The sequence below is a fragment of the Lagenorhynchus albirostris genome, chromosome 15, assembly GCF_949774975.1.
Source record: "Lagenorhynchus albirostris chromosome 15, mLagAlb1.1, whole genome shotgun sequence".
In the NCBI taxonomy this organism is placed as follows: domain Eukaryota; kingdom Metazoa; phylum Chordata; class Mammalia; order Artiodactyla; family Delphinidae; genus Lagenorhynchus; species Lagenorhynchus albirostris.
Window position 1 is genome coordinate 77,710,092 of NC_083109.1, and position 21,341 is coordinate 77,731,432.

Sequence of the window (21,341 nt, forward strand, 5' to 3'; positions counted from 1 at the left end):
TTTTTTTATTGGAATTGCATTAAATTCATGAGCTAATTGAGAGAAACTAACTAGGAGAAATGACATTTTACAATCTTGAGTCTTCCCGTGGCACGTAAATGTGGTATACTCTAATATTACCATTGGCTTCAGCCATCTGCTTGATGAATTCAGCTCGCTGCTTCCAGGTAAATTCTTCTTTCAGTTTTCTGAGAAAAGGGATCTTCCAACTTTCTAGGGCAGTAGTCTCCAAATTATTTTGATTATGTATCTCTATGGGTAAAATTTGTGAGCATGAAAAAATATATATAAATCATTTGCACATATTATTATACTAATATGTACTTTATGAAATATACAAAGAAATTATTTAAATAATGAGATAAAGATTAAATAAACAATAATTTTTAAACAAACATCTTTTTGTGTTTTTTAAACTCTTTGCTCTCATTAAAAATAGTAGTGGTAGGAAAATATCAGTAGGTAAGATGATTTTTGCAAAAACAATGTGACTACATATGTTTAATTTAAAATAATTTTAAATTATTTTTCATGAAACAGGAATGTGAGGGCTGGCTTTTTAAGCAATATGGGGGTATAATTTATGTAAAATAAATTGCCTTCATCCAAACTATAGTTTGAAAAATTTTGAAAAACGTATTCAGCTGTGTGAGCACCACCACAATTGAGATACAGCATAACTCCTTCCCCACCAAAATCATCCTCATGTCCTTTGCAGTCAACCCCTTTCTCCACCCCAGTACTAGGAAATTGACATGGTTTTTGCCACTATAAAATTGTTTGTCCTTTCTAGAATTATATATATGAACAATAATAAAATATGGGCTCGGATGTGTGTCTTCATTGACTAAGCATGATGAATTTGGAGATTCCACGTACCCGTAATTCGTTCTTTTTTACTGCTGAGTACCATTCCATTATATGGACGTACCACAATTTGTTTATTGATTCACCTGTTGATTGACATTTGGCCTTCTCCCTGCATTCAGATATTATGAATACAGCTGTTAAGAACATTTGTGTACAAGTCTCTGTGTTCACATATATTCCTTTTATCTTGAAAAAAAAGTTCATTGAGAATGTTTACATCTGTGTTCATGAGGGATATTGGCCTGTGCCAATATCTCTTCTTCTTGTGATGTCTTTGTGTGGTTTTGGTATCATGGCAATGCTGTCCCCATAGAATGAGTCAGAATGTATCTCCTTCTCTTCAAGTTTTGGGAAGAGTTTGCGTAAATTTATTTTTACCTTAAATGTTCAGTAGAAATTACCAGTGAAGCCATCTGGGCCTGAAATTTTCTTTATGGGAAGATTTTTAACTAAATTTCCAATTCTTTTATAGATATAGGGCTATTCAAATTATCTATTTCCATTGAGGAAGCTTTGGTAATTTGTGTCTGTCAAAGAATTTGTCCATTTCTCTTAAATTGGCAAATTTAGTGCCAAAAACATGCTCATAATTTTCCCTGATTATCATGTATTTTGCTCGTTTATTTTTGAGTCATTTCAGGCAACAGGATAAATCCAATCCTTGTTACTTTACCTTGGCCAGAAGCCTAAGTCTGGACATTTACACTTAACTCTGAGGTGGAGAGTTACTGGACAATTTTTGTTGTTGTTGTTGTTACGCGGGCCTCTCACTATTGTGGCCTCTCCCGTTGCAGAGCACAGGTTCCGGACGCGCAGGCTCAGCGGCCATGGCTCACGGGCCAAGCTGCTCCGCGACATGTGGGATCTTCCCGGACCGGGGCACGAACCCGTGTCCCCTGCATCGGCAGGCGGACTCTCAACCACTGCGCCACCAGGGAAACCCCATATAGAAGATTTTAAAGCAGATTAGAAAATTGTTTCCAAGTTAAGTTTTCAAGTATGAGAGTTTTGTACTCCCATTGTTTTGGGCAACAAAATTCAATCAATCCTTATTATTCACTAACTCCATACTTGTGAATTCACCTACAATTTATAGGTAAATTTAAAAGCAATACTCACCCTGCTTATTAGCAGACACAGTAGAGTGGCAAAAAAAGTTGTTTTGCCTGCCGTGCACGTTCCCAGCTGAGGTAGAACAAGGTGACACCAGCTCCCCCACTGTAAACAAGTGTCCTTTTCCTGGTCTACTTAATGCTACACTTTCCACATTTTGTGGGTTTTCTTTTTTTTTCTTTTTCTTTTTTGATGATTTTGCTGTTTAAAATGGTCCTCAAACATAGCATTGTCTAGTATTCCCAAGCACAAGGGAGCGATGTGCCTTACCTAGAAAATACTTGTGTTAGCTAAGCTTCCTTCACACACAAGAGTTACAGAGCTGTTGGCCATGAGTTCAACTAATGAATCAACAAAATACATTAAATAAGGTGTCTTTAAACAGACACACACATAAAACAAGGTTATGTATTGATAGTTTTACCAAAATGTGAAGAGGCTGGCAGAAACCTAATCCTGTATTTCTCCTAGGAGCAGTATTCAGTTTTGCTCAGTGTTTGCTAAGAATTTATAGACCATAACTCTTCCGAACAGAAAGAATCAACTATAACATAATGGAAATATTTTCAAACATCTCTTTTAAAAATGATGTCAAAAAAAGCAGGTACCATCTCAACTAACTGCTGGATGGTTATCTTTACCTTGAAATAACATCTTTTTTAGCAGCTTCTGCTAGGAAGCATATCTTTGTGAGCCACTTACAGAAAAAAATGTCAGCGAATCGTGACACTTGTCTTTTTGCAAAAGAAAATGTGTATTAGAACATAACTTCAAGACAGTAAAGAATGAGAACGCTGCCTTCAACTGCGTCTGAATATTCCTTTAAAACGAGAAACAAGGCAGCTATGTTAAATCGGAGCAATGGGTAAAAGGTTTCTATTCCCCTTTTGGCATACATAAAATATGTAACTTTGCTTAAACAAAATTATAGTAATATTCGACTACTTGCTGGAGTGCCATCACCATCTGATGGACAGCTCATGGTTGGGTTGGTTATGTCACTGACCCCCATCAAAAGGTGAGGACACGTTGTTACAGTATTATAACAACTCGTTGGCTTTAAGGCAGATTCACCGGTCACTGGAGTTGTGACCTCACCGCTTTAAAGGTACAAACTGCAATCACACGAAACTATCAAATTAAATAACAGCAAGAAAGTAGTCCACGTTCGGGGGCGGTGTCAGGGGCGAGACCAGACACATGCAGCCACTCATCTAAGACTGAAGATGGACGAGCACTTCTGGCCTTGAACAGAGCGAGACTAAGGGACTTCCAAACAAGCTCACTGTGAAGCTGAACTATTCCACGGCACCGGAAACGGCAACTCCCACTTGGGGCGCTGCGGACACACGAGTCTAGGCTGGCTTCCAGGAAGCCAAAAAAAAAAAAAAAAAAGGAAAAGAAAGAGAAAAAGAAAGGATAGTGGAGAGCAGGGCTTCGGCCGCCGCCCACACGCCGCGCCCTCGCCTCTTCGCGGTTGCGGCCGCCGCCCTCGGCCCCCGGGCCACTCCCACGTGGCTAAGCCCTCGGACCCCGCGGCCGGCCGGGCGCTGCCCGCCGGCGGGGACCTCAGGTGCGTACCCCGCCCCCGCCGCAGCCGCCATTAAGAGCGGGTGCTTTGCTTGGAACTTTCTCGTCCCGCGGGCCTGACGGAGGGGAGGCCTGGGGAGACCGCCCGCCCAGGCGCGCGGGCTGCAAGCAGCCCCTTCGCAGCCAGCCCGACCGGCCGCCGAACCGGCGCCCTGCGGGCAAGGCCCGAGGAGTGGGGGTGGGGCGGGGAAGCCCTGGCGCGGGGGCAACGGTAGCACGCACGGAACGCGCATACCTCTTCCTTCTGATTGGCTGAGCGGAGGCGGTGGGGGCGGGTGCTGCAGACTCTGGGCTCTCTAAGGCCCGATGTACGTGAGGTCACGCTCCAGCTGGCGTATGTGGGGATACCGCGCTGCGTGCGGACGCGCTTGATTGGTTAGTGGGGGGGCGGGTCAGACGCTGTTGCATGGTAACTGCGCCCGGCTCCACGGCGGTGTCCCGACACCGCCCCTCACGTCGCTCACGTTGCCGAGTGGCGCGCGGTGTGGGGTTTGTCGTGGGTGTGGTCACTGGGGCGGCCACCAGTGGCCGATTTGTTGGCAGAAAACCAACCTAGAGGTCAGAAGGCGGTTCTGGTTCTAGACTACAGTCCCTCACGATTATGATTTAGAGATAAAGGAGAAAAAAGGTTTGTAGGGCTATATTCCCCGTGCTTCGAACCCAAGCTTTGCTGTTTAATAACAGCTTTATTGATATAACGCCATGAAATTCACCTTTAAAAGTGTGTAATTCAGTGGTTTTTGTTTATTCACAGAGCTGTGCAACCATCACCAGTAGTTCTAGAACGTTTTCATCACCCCCAAAGAAACCCGATATCGATTAGGCAGTCATTCCCCTTTCCCATCCCCACCCTGGACACCGCCAATGTGCTTTGTATCCCTGTGTCTCTGCCTATTCCAGGTATTTCCTAAGGATAGAATCATCAAAGGGAGTGTTTTGGGTCTGGCTTCTTTCATTCCTTCTTATGGCTGAATAATAATTCATTGTATGGATATACCACATTTTCATCTTCCATCAATTGATGAATGTTTTTGGATTATTTCCACTTTGGGGCCATTATGAATACTGCTGTTGAACATCAGTGTTCAAGTTTTTGTGTGGACATTTGTTTTCAACTCTTGGGTACATACCAAGGAATGGAATGGCTGAGCCAAAAATGCCACCGTTTAGTTTCCTGCTGGTAATCTGAAGTAAGCAGATGTCTAAATACGGGATTGGAAATTGGCAAATTGGATATTGCTCATAGCTGCAGTCGAAGAGTTGAGCAGCCTTGTCTCTCCTTTTCTTCCACCTGGAGAGGAAGGCTTGATCTGTGTGACCGGCCACCTTGCCTTCAGTGGACACAGGGCTTGGCGCCAGGCTACTGCAGGGGATAATGCATTTGGAGCGGGTCAACTTTCTTTCTTCCTTCCTGCTGTTTAGTGCCCCACAGCTCTGGGTCTTTGCCCACACCTGCTGCCTGGAAGATCTCTTCGCAAGCAGAACTTGCTAACATGCTTTCAGTCTCATCCCCCAGGTTGTTGACTCAGAACCATTTCGGGGGGTTCTGGCTTTCATTTTGCCTTCGTTACCTGCTATTCTGTATCTATGCAGGTTTGTTTAACTCGAGACCGCAGGACGTGGATTTTATTCACATAAAAATCACTTTGTTTCCCCCTTGTCTTTCCTGCCAGCAGTGTATATTTTCATATAGCACGTGCTCATTACATTTTTTTAAATTTTAAACATTTGTTTGGCTAAGCTAAAGTTCTTGATTATTTGTTAAGCTTTTTTTTTTTTTTTCCATTTAATTTGGCCGCGCTGCACGGCTTGTGGAATCTTAGTTCCCCGACCAGGGACTGAACCCGTGGAGTCCTAACCACTGGACCCCCAGGGAATTCCCAAGCATTTAATTTTGACTTTTTTTTTCATTTTTTGACATTGAAAATACATATTATGTCTAGTTCTTTTCCATACTCCTTGGTCATTCCAGAAGAGTCCTTGGTTGTCTTGAATTTGTTATTATTCTTTTTTTAGGATATTTTTTTCCCAGCTTGAGATATAATTGACATATAACACTGTATTAGTTTTAGGAGTACAGCATAGTGATTTGACATATGTATGTATTGTGAAATGACTACCACAATAAGTTTAGTCAACATCCATCACATCACATAATTACAATTTTTTTTTCTTGTGGTAAGATCTACTCTCTAAGCAACTTTCAAATATACAGTACAGTATTGTTAACTATAGTCACCGTGCCCCAGGACTAGTTTATTTTATAACTGGGGGTTTGTACCCCTTGACCACTTCAATACATTTCTGTTGAATGTTGAATAGGTACACCTGCATTTGTAGTTTCCACTTACTGTAGGCCTGGGCTGAGTCAGGGAGAAGGTGGCACCTTGGGAACTTGCTAATTAAAATCAAGGCCTCAGGGACCTGAAAAATTAACCTTTGAAAAGGTAAATTTAGAAACAGTTTAAAAAATAAAGCAGGTGTCTATTTCAAGATTTCAGAGGTTTGATAAATGGAGTGGATGACATTCCAAAATTTAAGTGGTGGAAATGAATTCTAGAACAGGGATGGGCAAATTTTTTTTGTAACGGGTCAGATAATAAATATTTCCAGCTCTGAGGACATGTGGTCTCTGTCACATGCAACCCTGCCTTTGCAGGAAAGCAGTCAATGGACAAGATGCAAGCCAGTGAGTGTGGCTTATGTTCCAATAAAACTTTATTTATAAAAATAGGTGGTAGTCTGGTTTTGATGTTTGCTTTTCATTAGTAAAATATAACATTGAAAAGGAGAGAAAGTCCTCAAAGTTTGTTGGGAAAACTATGAGATTTGAGAGTTGTTTCAGTTTACATCTCCAGTTTTAAAAAAGCAAAAAGTTAAGCACTATATAAAATCTGTGATCTAAATGAACAAAGCTGGTGCTTTAGATTTCAGTAGAGAAGTTAATCACCATATAGGCTTTGGGGGTTTGAACTCTGGTACAAGCTCTCATTGTCAAGGATTTTTAACTATTAGAATGCAATGATTTTGTTTCTCAGGGAAATGTCCTCAAGGTGGGAAACCACGTGATTAGCTTATAACCATGGTTCATTAGTTTGGATTTGCTATTGACACATGGTGTGTTCTAAATCATAAAATGTAAAAGACAAAGTTCCTGCCTCCATTTGCTGTTAAGTAAAGGGTGCAAACAAAGCAATAACTATGAAACATACATTTTTAAAATTATTGCTGGTAGCACAGTTGACACCAACCGATAATAGCTTTTTTGAGTTCCACCTAGTTTCATTCTGCCTGTTATTTTATTCTCTGTTAAAGTTTTGGCATCACAGTCCTCTCAGAGATTACTGTGGTGTAATTACAGATTAGGTGCAAGCATAAGAGCCTGGAATATGCCAGTCCCTTAAGTGGGCTCAGATCTCTGGTGGCTCTCAGTGTGAGCATCTCACAACAGTGTGTCTGGTTCTACCGTTTAAAAATGCGTATTTTTCATACATCATGGCCGCTACACTACATCATTGGATGATTAATGGAAGAAACAATGACCCATGTCAACACTGCAGGGAAAACTGGCTCTGCAGGATTTAGCAAGAGGTCACAGAGAGGTCACGATGAATCCACTATTCATGTCATCAACATGAGAGTCACCATACTGTGGCTTTGAGGGTTCCAGTAGCTGCTAGGTGACCAGCCAAGTATGTGATAAGGCTTTAGAGAGACTGCAAAGTATTAAAGTTATGGCTAGACGACGTGAAATCTAAAGACGTATCTATAGATGGCAAAGCTCTAAGAAAAAAGGGAAACCACCACCAAAGAGGGGATGGACTTGTGATAGACAACGCAGAGCCCGCTAGGGGTGGTAGACAGATTTCAGAAGTACTTACCTGAAAAAATGTGTGGTGTCGGCAAAGTTGCATCTGCTGTTAAAGAGCTAGAAAAGCCTGTCCCCTAAACAATGAAAGAAATCATGGAAGAAAAATGTTCTCTCTGGGAAAGATATGTACTGCTTCCTCGGATAATGTTGACCATGCTTGAATTTGCCTTTTGGTATACCTACTTCCATTGTAAGACTCGACTCCGCTGAATGAGACATAGTCTTTTTTTTTTTTTAACAGTGTTTGAATTAGTTAACTCTGAAAGATAATGGTCAAGAATATATTTCTTCATCACAGTTTTAAAAAACAGTAAGGTATTAAAGAGCTTGGTTCCAGGTTTATCTTTAGAACAGTACAAATTTACCCACGTGAGTCCTTTTTTAAAACAAATATTTTCTTTATTTTAGATAAAAATTGAACACATGTTCACTATATTTGAAAGCTTATTTAAAAATCTTTGTGAGATTTCTGTAACTTCCAATGGGAAAATTATTTTAATATTTCAACAAGTAACGCAGCTGACACGTAAAGATAAAGAAAAGAAATTGGAGTGAAACTCTAGCTTTGCCAATATTTTGCATAAATAAAAATTATTTCAAGTTGGACCTTTTAATATGAAGTAATTTAATCAGAATTTTTTTATATATATAAATTTATTTATTTATTTTTGGCTGAGTTGGGTCATCGTTGCTGCGCGCGGGCTTTCTCTAGTTGCGGTGAGCGGGGGCTACTCTTCGTTGTGGTGCGCGGGCTTCTCATTGCGGTGGCTTCTCTTTTTTCGGAGCACGGGCTCTACGTGCGAGGGCTTCAGTAGTTGTGGCACGTGGGCTCAGTAGTTGTGGCTTGCAGGCTCTAGAGCACAGGCTCAGTAGTTGTGGTGCGTGGGCTTAGCTGCTCCGCGGCATGTGGGATCTTCCCGGCCCAGGGCTCAAACCCGTGTCTCCTGCATTGGCAGGCGGATTCTTAACCACTGCGCCACCAGGGAAACCCCCAATTCAGTGGGTTTTTTTTAAATATATGCGTGGAGTTGGGCAGTCATCACCACAGTCAATGTTAGAACATTTTCATCACCCTGAATAGAAACCCTGTACCCTTTAGCTACCCCACCTCCCAGCCCTAAGCAACCACTAATCTACTTTCTGTCTCTATAGATTTCCCTATTCTGGACATTTCATATGCATAGACTCATGTAATATGTGGTTCCCTTGATTTTAAAACGAGGGGGCCCATAGAAGTTCAGAGGTGAAAGGAACCTTCATAGTAAGTGATTGATTTAGTCATAGAGGAGGAACCTGAGGGCCGCTGCCCACTGGGGTCCCGGGACAGGTTGGTGGTCTGGGGAACCCACAACCTGGCTTTCCTGGCCCCTGCTTCTGTGAGTACCAGCCCATCATGCCTCATGCCCTGTAAGCTTGTGTCACCAGCCTAACTTGGTGTGTCCTCTGGTGTTCACTGTTAATGCCACTGTGTGATAGCAGTTTCTTTCTGGCAAAGGGAGCAGGAGAGGATGCAGCCACCGGGTTAGGGGTGCAGGGAATGTTCCATGAACAGCATTGACTAAGGACTATCCAGGGAGGACTTCGCTGGTGATCCAGTGGCTAAGACTCTGTGCTCCCAATGCAGGGGGCCTGGGTTCGATCCCTGGTCAGGGAACTAGATCCCACATGCCACAACTGAAGATTCCGCATGCTGCAACTAAAAAGAGATCCTGCACATGGCAACGAAGATCCCGTGTGCCGCAACTAAGACCTGGCACAGCCAAATAAATAAATAAATTTAAAAAAAAAAAAAAAGACTATTCAGGGAAATGACCTCTTGGGACAGGCAAAGAACAGTTCAGTGAATTTCTGTTGTAATCCAGATACAGCTGTTTCTAGAGAGCAGAAAGCCCCAAATGAAATGCATCCTTCCCCATCAAGCCTGACGGGACTCAGTCCCCTCCAGCGTTCTTACCATCAAAAAGTACTAAGATGCTCTTGAAAAGTTCTGGTAATGAATAGGACCTCTCCTCGCCTGTGGCATCCCCACAGGGCTGTTGGTATGGTGTCCCTCCCATTTCTTAACACACACTGAATGTGATTGACATAACAGATCTACAGCCATTGAAGGTGAGAAGTGCAAACAGCAGTAGGCAGGAAGTTGCCCAGCATCTAGCTTTTCATGGACAAATCAACATGTTTGTAACCTGAGAATACATCTGCTCCTTTTTCTCTGTCTGGGATAATAAAGGGAAAATAAGAACTATGAATGAAAATATTCTGAGCTCCCAAAGAATCAGGATAGGGCATATATAATCTAAGTGCATAGTCTGGTAAGTGGCAAAAATAGCGTGCCTTTGCTGTTTCATACTTTGTGATACCCATTTCTTCGGCCTGCTGTACTAAGTGATGATCATGGAATCAAGATGCTAGAGGAAAGAGTTTCTAAGACTTAACACGTGTCCTTCGTGGTGCTGCTTTTGCTGACTCCAGCTCTGTGGGAATAGAGTCCTTGTTATGACCAACAACATTCACAGACTTCTGTCTGTTCTCAAATATGGGTGTGATAACAAGTGTCAAAGAGTGTCAAAGTCTTGATATTAAGATAATTATTTAAAAGCTTCAAATTGGGACTGCCCTGGCAGTCCAGTGGTTAGGACTCCGTGCTTCCACTGCAGGGGGCAGGGGTTTGATCCCTGGTCGGGGAACTAAGATCCTGCAAGCCTCGCAGCATGCCTAAGTAAATAAATATTTTTAAAAATAAATAAAATTAAATCTTCAAATTGAAGTATATTTCCTCACCTGTTCATGCCCAGGTCTTGCCTGTTAATTTATGTTCCTGGTATGATATCACACTCTCATGTTCTATTTCATAATAGGGAAAGTTATAAAAAAATTTTAAGTCAAACAATTTGCATCCTATGGCTCTGTACATGCTAGTCTACGTTCTTTCTTTCTCAGGAAGACCTCAGCTCTAACTTAAGAGATCCTCAAGGATCCTCAGGTGTCTTCAGAAGATCTAGATAGATGAGTAGTTATATTTTTAGAATTCCTTTTCAGCCTGCTATATCCATCCAGATTGGCTAGGGTAGGCGATGGTTAAAAACACCACCAGATTTTGGTGCGTTCAAGGAGCAAGGATTTATTCCTTGCTTGCCCTAGAGGTCTCTTGTGATTGGCTGTGGGTCTGATCCACAGTTTCCTCAATCTGGAACCCAACCATATGGAACGTGGCAGATCCATTGCAGAGAAAGGAGTGTGGCAGGAACCTCTGCGTGGAAGTGACGTCATTTCCCTGACATCCTTGGCCAAGGCAAGGCACACGGCCACATACCTTCAAGTGGGCAAGGAATTGAACCACGGGCTCTGAAAGAAACGTTTGCGAATATTTCTGAATAGCCTTATAGGACCACCGTACTTCACCCCCGTAGATCTTTAGGCTTCCTCCCACATACATATTTATGTTGATCTGTTTATCTTTTGCTTACAAACATAATTAAGCCAGATATTGCAGGGGCAGGACACGATGACAAGTGCTTACATTGTATGCTCTAGTTCAAAGAACTCTTTTTATGATGTTAGAGAAACTTTTGCAAAGAAACTTTTTAATGCTCACTTGATTTAGAGTCTGGGGAAAATTAGAATGCGCTTTCATGCAGAAGTCCTAGCAGGAAAAGGAAGGAAGGGATTTTCTCTTCCCATCTGTAATACACAAAGCCACTTCTCTCCTTTTCCTGTGTATGTGGACCAGAATGTGGTGCAGACATGGTCGTGCTGAAATCTGACAACACAACACGGGATCAATAAAGAACCTTCCTTACCTTTCTTCCTCCTCGTCTGGGAAATAGTTAACATGCCTCTCTAGCATACCTGAATTTATTTTATGAGAAGGTGATATCTAGGTTTAGTGGAAAATACACTATGGAAAGTTAGCATTGCTCTACAGAGGTCTTAGGCAAAGCACCTACTGTCTCTAAGTGTCGGTTTCTTCACCTTTAAAGGAAGGGTTGAACTAGGTCACCTGTGAGGACCCTCACAGCTCTAAACATGTCGAGCAGGACACTGAATTTCTACCACTCACTTTCCTAATACTTCTCTTTCCTAGGGATCATGGCCCAAGTAGCAATGTCCACCCTGCCCATCACAAATGAGGAGTCCTCGGAGAGCAGGATGGTGGTGACGTTCCTCGTGTCTGCCCTTGAGTCTATGGTGAGATGGCTTTGCAGTTCTATAAAATGTCACGTGGTTGGATCACTGCCGAGCGGAACGGTGAAGCACTTCACCGACACCTTTGATGTTCAGCTTCAGTGTTACATCCTATCTGTGTGCACATATCCTTTTTTATAGGGGATGATGGGCTTGTCAGATAATTAAGAAATTTTTTTCTTACATTATGGATGGAATTGTATAAATGTAATCTCTCTAGATCTGAAAATTTAATGAAGGCCCCTCCGTTACCTTGTTTGAGAATACTTTTTGTTTAAAGTCAAAGGTAAATTAATAATCCAGGGGCTTCCCTGGTGGTGCAGTGGTTGAGAATCCACCTGCCAATGCAGGGGACATGGGTTCAAGCCCTGGTGCAGGAGGATCCCACACGCCACGGAGCAACTAAGCCCGTGCACCACAGCTACTGAGCCCGCGTGCCACAACTACTGAAGCCCGCACGCCTAGAGCCCATGCTCCGCAACAAGAGAAGCCACGACAATGAGAAGCCCGCGCACCACAGTGAAGAGTAGCCCCCGCTCACCACAACGAAGACCCAATGCAGCCAAAAATAAATAAATAAAATAAATTTTTTTTAAAATTAATAATCCATTGATATGCATCTATTTACATCCAAAGTGTAAAACTTACCTTGTGGGTGAAAATTTGAGGGGAGATTTACATAACCTCAAAGCATCTGATCACAACGTATTGATTAAAAAACGGAACATCAGTAACTTTATAAAAGTAGAGAAACCTGACAGCCACCCCCTTAATCAAGTGACCAAGGGGAACATCAGCAGTAATGGGACGGAGGGACCTCCCGAGCTGCCTGGTGGGAGGAACTGAGGAGGGGCAGTGCCGCGTCCTGGCATTCCTGCCTCCAAGGAGGAAGCATAGGACAAACCCACATTTACGGACATCCTACAGAATAACTGGGCTGCACTTCCATGAATGTCAGTCTCACGAAAGACAAAGATGGAGATCTGTCTGTTCCAGATGGAAGGAGACTGGAGAGACAGGACAGCCAATAGAAAGTGCGACCCTGGACTGGATCCTGGACCAGAAAAAAATCTAGAGAGAGATTTACTTTTTCTATAAAGAACATTATTGGGTCCATTGGCAAAATACCAAACACACAGGTAACTCACTCACATACACACACGCATACCTAGACCCATCATATTTAAACTGTAGAAAACCAACTATAAAGAGAAAATTTTAAAGCAACTTAGGGTAAACTGAATAACGGCCCCCAAAGATGTCCTGTCCTCATCCCCAGAGCCTGTGAACGTTACCTTATTTGGCAAAAGAAAGTTTACAGATGTGACTAAGCTAAGGATCTTGAGATGGGAGATTATCCTAGATTATCTGAGGGTAAATAAAAATGTTAAAAAAAAAAAAAAAACCCTGGAATGAATTTTTTTAAAAAGCATCAGACCTATTTGAAGAGAACTAGAAATATCTTACCCCAGAACTGACCACATTCCTTCTTTTGACAAATATTCATGAAGCAGCTCCTATATGTCAAGGTCTTCTAGGTGCTGGGGCCAGAAGACTTGAGAAGACAGATAAGGTCCCCCTCACATAGATTTCATGTTCTACTTGGGGAGACAGACAATAAACAAAGTCTGTGTGTGTGTATCAGTAAATATAATATTATTTTAAAATGAGGGTCGGGGGACTTCCCTTGTGGTCCAGTGGCTAAGACTCTGCACTCCCAATGCAGGGGGCCTGGGTTCGATCCCTGCTCGGGGAACTAGATCCCACACACATGCCGCAACTAAAGATCCCACATGCCGCAACTAAGACCTGCACAGCCAAGTAAATAAATAAATATATTTTTTTAAATAATTAATAAAACAAGGGTCAGAAAACAGAGGTTTAGGGGAGAGAACAGATGGTTAAGGGGCGTGGTCTGGGAGAAGTTCTCTGGGCAGTTGCCCTTTATGCAAAGACCTAGATGAAGTGAGGAAGTGAGTCAGGCCAGTATCTGGGGGCAGAGTGTTCAAAGCACCAAGAACAGCTTGTGCAAAGGCCCCTTGGCAGGAACAAGTTTGGTGTTTTCAAGGAATATCAAGAAGTCCAGTAACACTGGAGCAGAGTGAGGAAAGAAGATGTGGTCAGAGGTCAAGTACAAGAGGCTGCGACTTCCCTTGCAGTCCACTGGTTAAGACGCTGTGCTCCCAATGCCAGGGGTCACGGGCTCAGTCCCCGGTCGGGGTAACTAAGATCCCGCATGTCACACGGTGCAGCCAAAAAAAAAAAAAAAGAGGCAGCTAGTGACCAGATCATATCAAGACTGGGACTGTTTCCCTCAGGTAGTGGGAAGGCATTGGAAGGTTTTGAGCAAAGGAGTGATGGCAGTGGCGGGGGGTGTTTGTGTCAACAGTCGATGACTGTGGAACACGAGTGGAAGTAGGGAGACCAGTTTGCAGGCCATGGTTCACGTGGGAGGTTTTGGTGGCCTGGACTAGGGTGGGAGTGGTGGAGATAAGAAGCGATGGGACCACAAAGATCTGATGAAGGTAGAGTTGCTAGGACTTACCGACGGATTGGATGGGAGCTATGACATTTTCCTGAGAAAATCAAGTTTTGTGTGTGTGTGGTAGGATATGTATATATATATATATATATTATATATATATATATAATATATGTACATGACGTAAAATTTACCATCTTCACCATTTTTAAGTGTACAGTTCAGTGGCATTAAGTACATTCACACTGTTGTGTGACCCTCACCACTGCCCATCTCCAGAACTTTTTCATCTTCTTAAACTGAAACTCTGCCCTCATTAAACAGTTATTCTCACTCACCCCTTCCTCAAGCTTTCAGAAACCGAGGGATGTGTGTGTATGTGTGTGTGTGTGTGTGTGTGTGTGTGTGTGTTTTAATAAAATGTTATCGTACTTAGGAATACGTTTACTATTTACAGAAAAGCTGGAGACTTCCCTGGTGGTCCAGTGGTTAGGACTCTGTGCTTTCACTGCAGGGGGCCCGGGTTCGATCCCTGGTTGGGGAAATAAGATCCCACAAGCCACGTGGCCTGGCCAAAAACATAAATTAGTAAAAGCTGTAAAGATCATACAGAGAGCCCCCACATACTCCTCACCCATAACTTACGTAACTGTGGTACGTTATATGTAACTATGGTACATTTGCCAAAACTAATAGATCAATACCGTACATCACTATTAACCAACTCCAGACTTCACTCGAATTTCATCAGCTTTTCCACTGATGTCCTTTTTCTGCTCCAGGCTCCACCCTGTGATCCCACATGGCATTTAATCATCCTGTCCCGTTAGGCTCCGCTGATCTGTGACAGTTTCTCAATCTCTTTGTGTGTGTGTGTGTGTGTGTGTGGTACGCGGGCCTCTCACTGTTGTGGTCTCTCCTGTTGCGGAGCACAGGCTCCGGACGCGCAGGCTCAGCGGCCATGGCTCACGGGCCCAGCCGCTCCGCGGCATGTGGGATCTTCCCGGACAGGGGCACGAACCCGTGTCCGCTGCATCGGCAGGCGGACTCTCAACCACTGCGCCACCAGGGAAGCCCTCCTCTTATTTTTGATGACTTTGACAGTTCTGCAGAGTTCCGGTCAGGTATTTTATCGAATCTCCTTCCGTTTGGGTTTCTCTGATGTAACCCTCCTGTTTAGACCAGGGTTATGGAGTTTTGGAAAGAAGACCGGAGAGGTGAGATGCCTCATCTTCTCATCACATCGCATCAGGGGTGCGTGGCACCAACGCGTCACTGGTGAGGCTCACCTGGATCACTGGGTCAGGGTGGCACGATGGTATAAAAGAATTTATACCCTTTGAGTCAGGTGTGCCACTGACATGATTCCAGCCCATGGAAATAAACGTGTACGGAAATGTTTACATCCTTGGAATTTTTTTTTTTGAGGTATAATTGACATACAACTCAGATGTTTATTGTAGTGTTATTAGTAACAGGAAAATAACTTCAGTAATGTTATGGTTAACCTATGGCATATACATAGGATAGAATATTATATATTCATTCAAAAATCATGTTTTTCAGGATTATAAATGCTCAGAAATAATGAAAAGTGAATAAAGCAGAATGCCAACCTATATACAGTAGAATGTTTCTAATTTTGTTTTTAAAAATTGTGTGTGCATATTTTAAAATGTGAATAGTGGGTAATTTTAGGTAATGGAATTAGAGGTGATTTCTTTTTCTGTGTACTTTTCTGTATCTGCTAAAATTTTTGTAACAGCATATATCATAATGAGAAAAAAATGCTTTTAAAAAGATATTTTCTACCAATGATGACCTAAGTAAGACTAAAGATTGATAACTTCACCTAATACCAGATTCTATACTTTAGATAAAGAGCTGAATTTTTGGTTCATTTGACACAGAGATAGATTTGCCATGAAGTTAATGGAGCTTAAAAGCTTCTGGGCACCTGCCTTGCACTGGCCACTTCCATGGCCTTGGGGGATCCTAGCAACCCATGCACATATGTTTTTGTAAAATTTGCTGAAGTGAGAACTTTTCACCACATCAGTTAAGGTTGCTGTCTCCTGTTCTGCCTTCCTCTTTCTGTCACAACCCTGTGTTAACTTCCTCTTGCTCCTATAACAAATTACACAAACTTAGAGGCTTTAAACACCACACATTTATCTGACGACGGTTCTGGAGTTCAGAAGGCAGAAAGTGGGTTTTACAGAGCTAAAATCAAGGTGTCAACAGGCTGTGCTCCTTCTGGAGGCTCCCAGGGAGAAACTGTGCCTTGCCCTTCCCAGCTCCTCGGGCTGGAATTCCTTGACCTGTGGTTCCTTCCAGCAAGGGCACCAATGTGCCCTTGGATTCCCCTGTCATCCCCTTCTGCCTCCTTCTTTTTATACTAGGATCCTTGTGGTTTCATTAGGGGACCCCTGTGGCCCCACCCAGATAATCAAGATAATCTCATCTTGGGCTTCCCTGGTGGCGCAGTGGTTAAGAATCCGCCTGCCGATGCAGGGGACACGGGTTCGAGCCCTGGTCCAGGAAGATGCCACATGCCGTGGAGCAACTAAGCCCGTGGGCCACAGCTACTGAGCCCGCGTGCCACAACTACTGAAGCCTGCGTGCCTAGAGCCCATGTTCTGCAACAAGAGAAGCCACTGCAATGAGAAGCCTGCACACAGCAACAAAGACCCAAGGCAGCCAAAAATAAATAAATTAATTAAATTAAATTTTGAAAACCGTTAATTAAAAAAAAAAGACAATCTCATCTCAAGATCCTAACTGTAATCACATCTGCAAAGTCCCTTTTGCCTGTAAGGTAAAATAACAGGCTCTGGGGATTAGGACGTAGACATCTTTAGGGGCCATTATTCTGCCCCCCATAAGCCACTGTGTCAGGTGATGTTTGAGTGGAGATGGGCATTTTGGGAGTCTCAAGAAGGGGAAGCTGGGTTAGAGATTACATTTAGTTTCAGTTTAGTGGTAAGTATTACGTGGCTTGATGTTATTTCTGTGTCTGGGTAAATTATTGCTAGATGTCCTGGTATAGGAATGGTTTCCAGGAATAATCCGATGGTTGACTGTCAACTCTTCCGGTAACTCGACATCAAGGGACAAGACCCGAGGTCATGTTGTGGTGTGAACATGTTCCCAACTCCAAAAGTATGTGGGTAGTAGAGGAGAAACAAGGTTTTAAATGTACAGAGCTAGTCTGTGGAAAATTCTTCCAGTCATTAAATGGGTGTAATTGTCAACAGAGGATTTGTTTTTCATCGATGCGTTGTCAAAACAGAAGTTCCCTCTGGTCAGGAAGATACTCAGTAACATAGCGTATTCAGTTATAAATACACCAAACATTCTTTTAAATTGTTGAAAGGAACTACATAAAGTAGAATTTATCAGAATTCTTGTCTGTAGCACCACGAAGAACAGCAAGTGTGTCTGTGGTATGAATTTTCATGTTTCATTTATCCTTATCATCAATAATAAAAAGGTAATCAATCACGTTGGAGGAAACATTAAATTATCTCTATTCTCTCCATAGAAAATGATATTATGAAATTTTTGTCACAGGAAGAGGCAAAGAGTCTGCAGCCAAAGATGTAGGGGAAAAAGGCATATGAGACAGGCGTGTCAGGTGTCAGGCGGTCAAGATTCTGCGCTCAGTTCCAACATGGGTGTTTTCCCCACACTAACAAGCAATTCTTAGACACCAGCTGGGTGTCCTACCATTCACCTCAATCCTGACACTATTTACCTAGAGAGAGCGTCAGATTCCACAGGTTAAGGGCTCAGTCCTACAAGACTGTCTTCCCTACCCCTCCCCCAACTTCAGATGCCATTGGCAAGCCCGCATCGTCACCTGTGCTTCTGACCAACCCGCTATAGATTGGAGGGTCCCACATGCCCCTCCTCGGGTTCGATTAATTTGCTAGAGCTGCTCACAGAACTCAGAGAGGCATTTGATTTACTAGACTGTTATAAAAGGATCTATATAACTCAAGGACAGAAAGATGGGAGAGATGCACAAGGCAAGGTGTGGGGAAAGGGGAACAGAGCTTCCATGCCCTCTCCAGGTGCACCACTCTCCCTAAATCTCCACTTGTTCATCAATCCTTTTGTCTTTTCCTTCATTACCTAGGGATGATGGATTAAACCACTGGCCATTGATTCAATCTACAGTCCGTCTCCCCTCCCCAGAGGTCGGGGGGGTGGGACTGAAAGTTCCCACCTTCTAATCACCTGGTTGGTTTTCCCAGCAGCCAGCCCCCATCCTTAGGCTGGTCCCAAAGTCACCTCATTAACAAAGCAAAAGACACCTTTATCTCGCTCTTAGAAAATTCCAAGGGTTTTAGGAGCTTTGTGCCAGAAACGGTGGAAGATAACCAAATATATACATTTCTTATTATAAATTACAAACATCATCACAGGTGCTGAATAAAAACATTCTTCTCGCGGTTTTATGATGTTAATGGTATTTGCTTGATAAAATTTGTTTTGTTTTGTTTTTTCTTGGTGGTTTTTCTCATTCTAAAGAAATATTTGTTTTGTACCTAATTTTGTACTTTTTTTCTTAAGGCAGACCTCACAGGCCCCACAAAAATCCAGATCTGCCCTTGCAGATAACATTTTATTCTTTTTTTTCCATTTCAGTGTAAAGAACTGGCCAAGTCCAAGGCAGAAGTGGCCTGCATTGCAATGTATGAAACAGACGTGTTTGTCGTTGGAACAGAGAAAGGACGTGCTTTTATCAATGCCAGAACGGATTTGCAGAAGGATTTTGCAAAATACTGTAGGTGTTAACAATTTTATCCTTTGTATTCATAAATCTTAGAATTTTGGCAGGCAAGACTTATGTATTATTTTCTTCTAAGATGTCATAAGCATTATCCTAAAAATGGTTCTGACACATCCCTTTGACTTAGCAAAACACTGAGTCCAAGAAACATGGTCAATGTATTTTACACTGTATCCTCAGCAGGGCCCTGGTTTTGTAGAATACATTTGAAGAACATAGAGGAAACTGTCTTTCATTCCTAAAATAAAACCAAATGGAACAAAAATACTCTTATTTTACTCCTTCCCAAAGGAAAGGGAGAAACTCCTTCAAGGCCTATTCGGTTTTTCTTTCAGCTAATAGCCATTATACTCCTTTGTCTTTTTTTTTTTTTTTTTTAATGTGGGACTTTCAGAGCCTTCAATGTGCCAATATGTGTTACAAGGAGCATTAGTGAGCATATGTGGTCATCTGTGAGCTAAACTAGTCTAGTGTGTTAAAACCTACATGCTGTATAATGATTATCTCTACCACTGTAGGTCATCTGCCAGGTATTGAATTAGCAATTTTGTATTCCCTGGAACCAAGAAAGGAAAAAAAAAAAAAAGTTTATCAGAGGGTGTGTGTGTGTGTGTGTGTGTGTGTGTGTGTGTGTGTGTGTGTGTGTGTGTGTGTGTGTGTGTGTGTGTGTGTGTGTGTGTGTGTGTGTGTGTGTGTGTGTGTGTGTGTGTGTGTGTAGGGGGATATGGGTATAGATATATAGATGTCTCCAAGGGTTGGCAAAGGACGTATACCTGCTCTGAATTATGTCATAGAGTTTTCTGCATAGGAAGTCCTCTCAGAGTTTTAAATTGTCTGGCACTCTATATATATCCTCTCTATATATGTATACAGTTGACCCTTGAACAACATGGGTTTGAATTGCACAGGTCCATATATATTTGGAATTTTTTCAATAGTAAATACTACAGTACTACAACATCTGTGGTTAGTTGAATCCACAAATGAGGAACCGTGGATATGGAGGAAACGTGGATACTGAAGGCCGCCACTAAATTGTACACAGATTTTCACCAGTACCCCTAACCCTCATGTTGTTCAAGGGCCAAGTGTATACCATTTTACTACAAAACAAACCTATATCTATGAAAGATCATACATATATATATATACAGGAGAGAGGATGATTGATTCAGATTGACTTTTAAGACAAAACTTAGGGTCTCTACTATCAAGAAGATTAAAAAACTGAAGCAATCTTTAAATAAGATGGTGAGTATGTAATTGATGAACAAGAAGGGTATGCTCAGATCAATGTCAACTGCCAACTGGATTTCTAATCGTTGAAATTGAATCACAGATTTTTAAAAAATTTTCACAGTGCATGCTAATTTTTCATATATAAAGTTATTCATATTTCTCTGAATGTGTTTTCTCTCTGTTCTCCTTGATAAATCTTGTAAGGCATTCATCTCTTTTAATTAAATTTCCAATGAGGCAACTTTTGGCTTTGTGATTTTGTCTATTGTTTCTTTGTTTTCTTTGTCATTTATTTCCGCTCTTTATTATTTCCTTATTTAATTGAATTTAATTGTTTTTCTTTACTAGCTTCTTGATTTGGTAGCTTAGGTCATTGAGTTTTTTAAAAAGTATTTAAAGTTATAATTTTTCCTTTAGGTTCTGCTTTAGCTGTAATCCTCAGACTTTGATATGTTGTGTTTTATTATGATTTTGTTCAAAGTATTTTCTAAGAACCCTAGTAATTTCTTTTTGACCCATGGTTGCTGAGAAGCATGTTGCTTAATTTCCTAATATTTGGAAATTTGGGGATTATTGATTTCTAGTTAAATCCCATTGTGGTCCAAAAACATACTCTGTATGATTTTAATCCTTTTGAGTTTATCAAGACCTAATTTATCACTTAGCACATCATTTATGTTGGTGACTAGTCCATGTACCCTTGAAAAGAATTTAGATTCTGCAGTTAACAGACCAATCAGGTCAAGTTGTTAAATGTTATTCAGTTCATCTGTATCATTTCCAATTTTCGCCTATTATTTTATCCATCATTGATAGAGGATTGTTAAAATAGCCAACTGTATTGTATATCTGTTCCTCCTTTTGGTTAGTACATTTTGCTTCACACATGTTGAAGATATGAATATGAACGTTATTAGACATAAATTTAGGATTGTAATGTTTTCCTGCTGCATTGACCCTTGCTTTCCTCACAAAATATTCCTCTTGCTTTCCTTTATCCTCCTGATCTTGAAGTCTCCTTTGTCTTGTATTAATATAGCCTCACCAGCTTTCTTATGACTAATATTTGCATAGCACAGCCTTTTCTATTCATTTACTTTCAGCTCTCTGTACTTTATATTTAAACTATGTCTCTTGTAAACATGCAGTTAGGTCTTTTTTGTAAAAACCAGTCTGAAAATCTGACTCTTACT

General features: G+C 41.9%; 1 protein-coding gene across 2 annotated transcripts in view; it reads left to right on the plus strand.

The window, feature by feature from the left end:
* The first annotated feature begins 3,132 nt into the window (after positions 1-3,132).
* LOC132505406 (general transcription factor II-I repeat domain-containing protein 2) overlaps positions 3,133-21,341 on the plus strand; it is a 53,854-nt gene continuing 35,645 nt past the window's right edge. For both annotated transcript variants that reach the window (XM_060123466.1, XM_060123467.1), the window contains exons 1-3: positions 3,133-3,556; positions 11,529-11,632; positions 18,765-18,903. In XM_060123466.1, the coding sequence (XP_059979449.1) occupies positions 11,534-11,632; positions 18,765-18,903 (238 nt within the window). In that variant the 5' untranslated portion in view covers positions 3,133-3,556; positions 11,529-11,533. The remainder of the gene's footprint in view (positions 3,557-11,528; positions 11,633-18,764; positions 18,904-21,341) is intronic.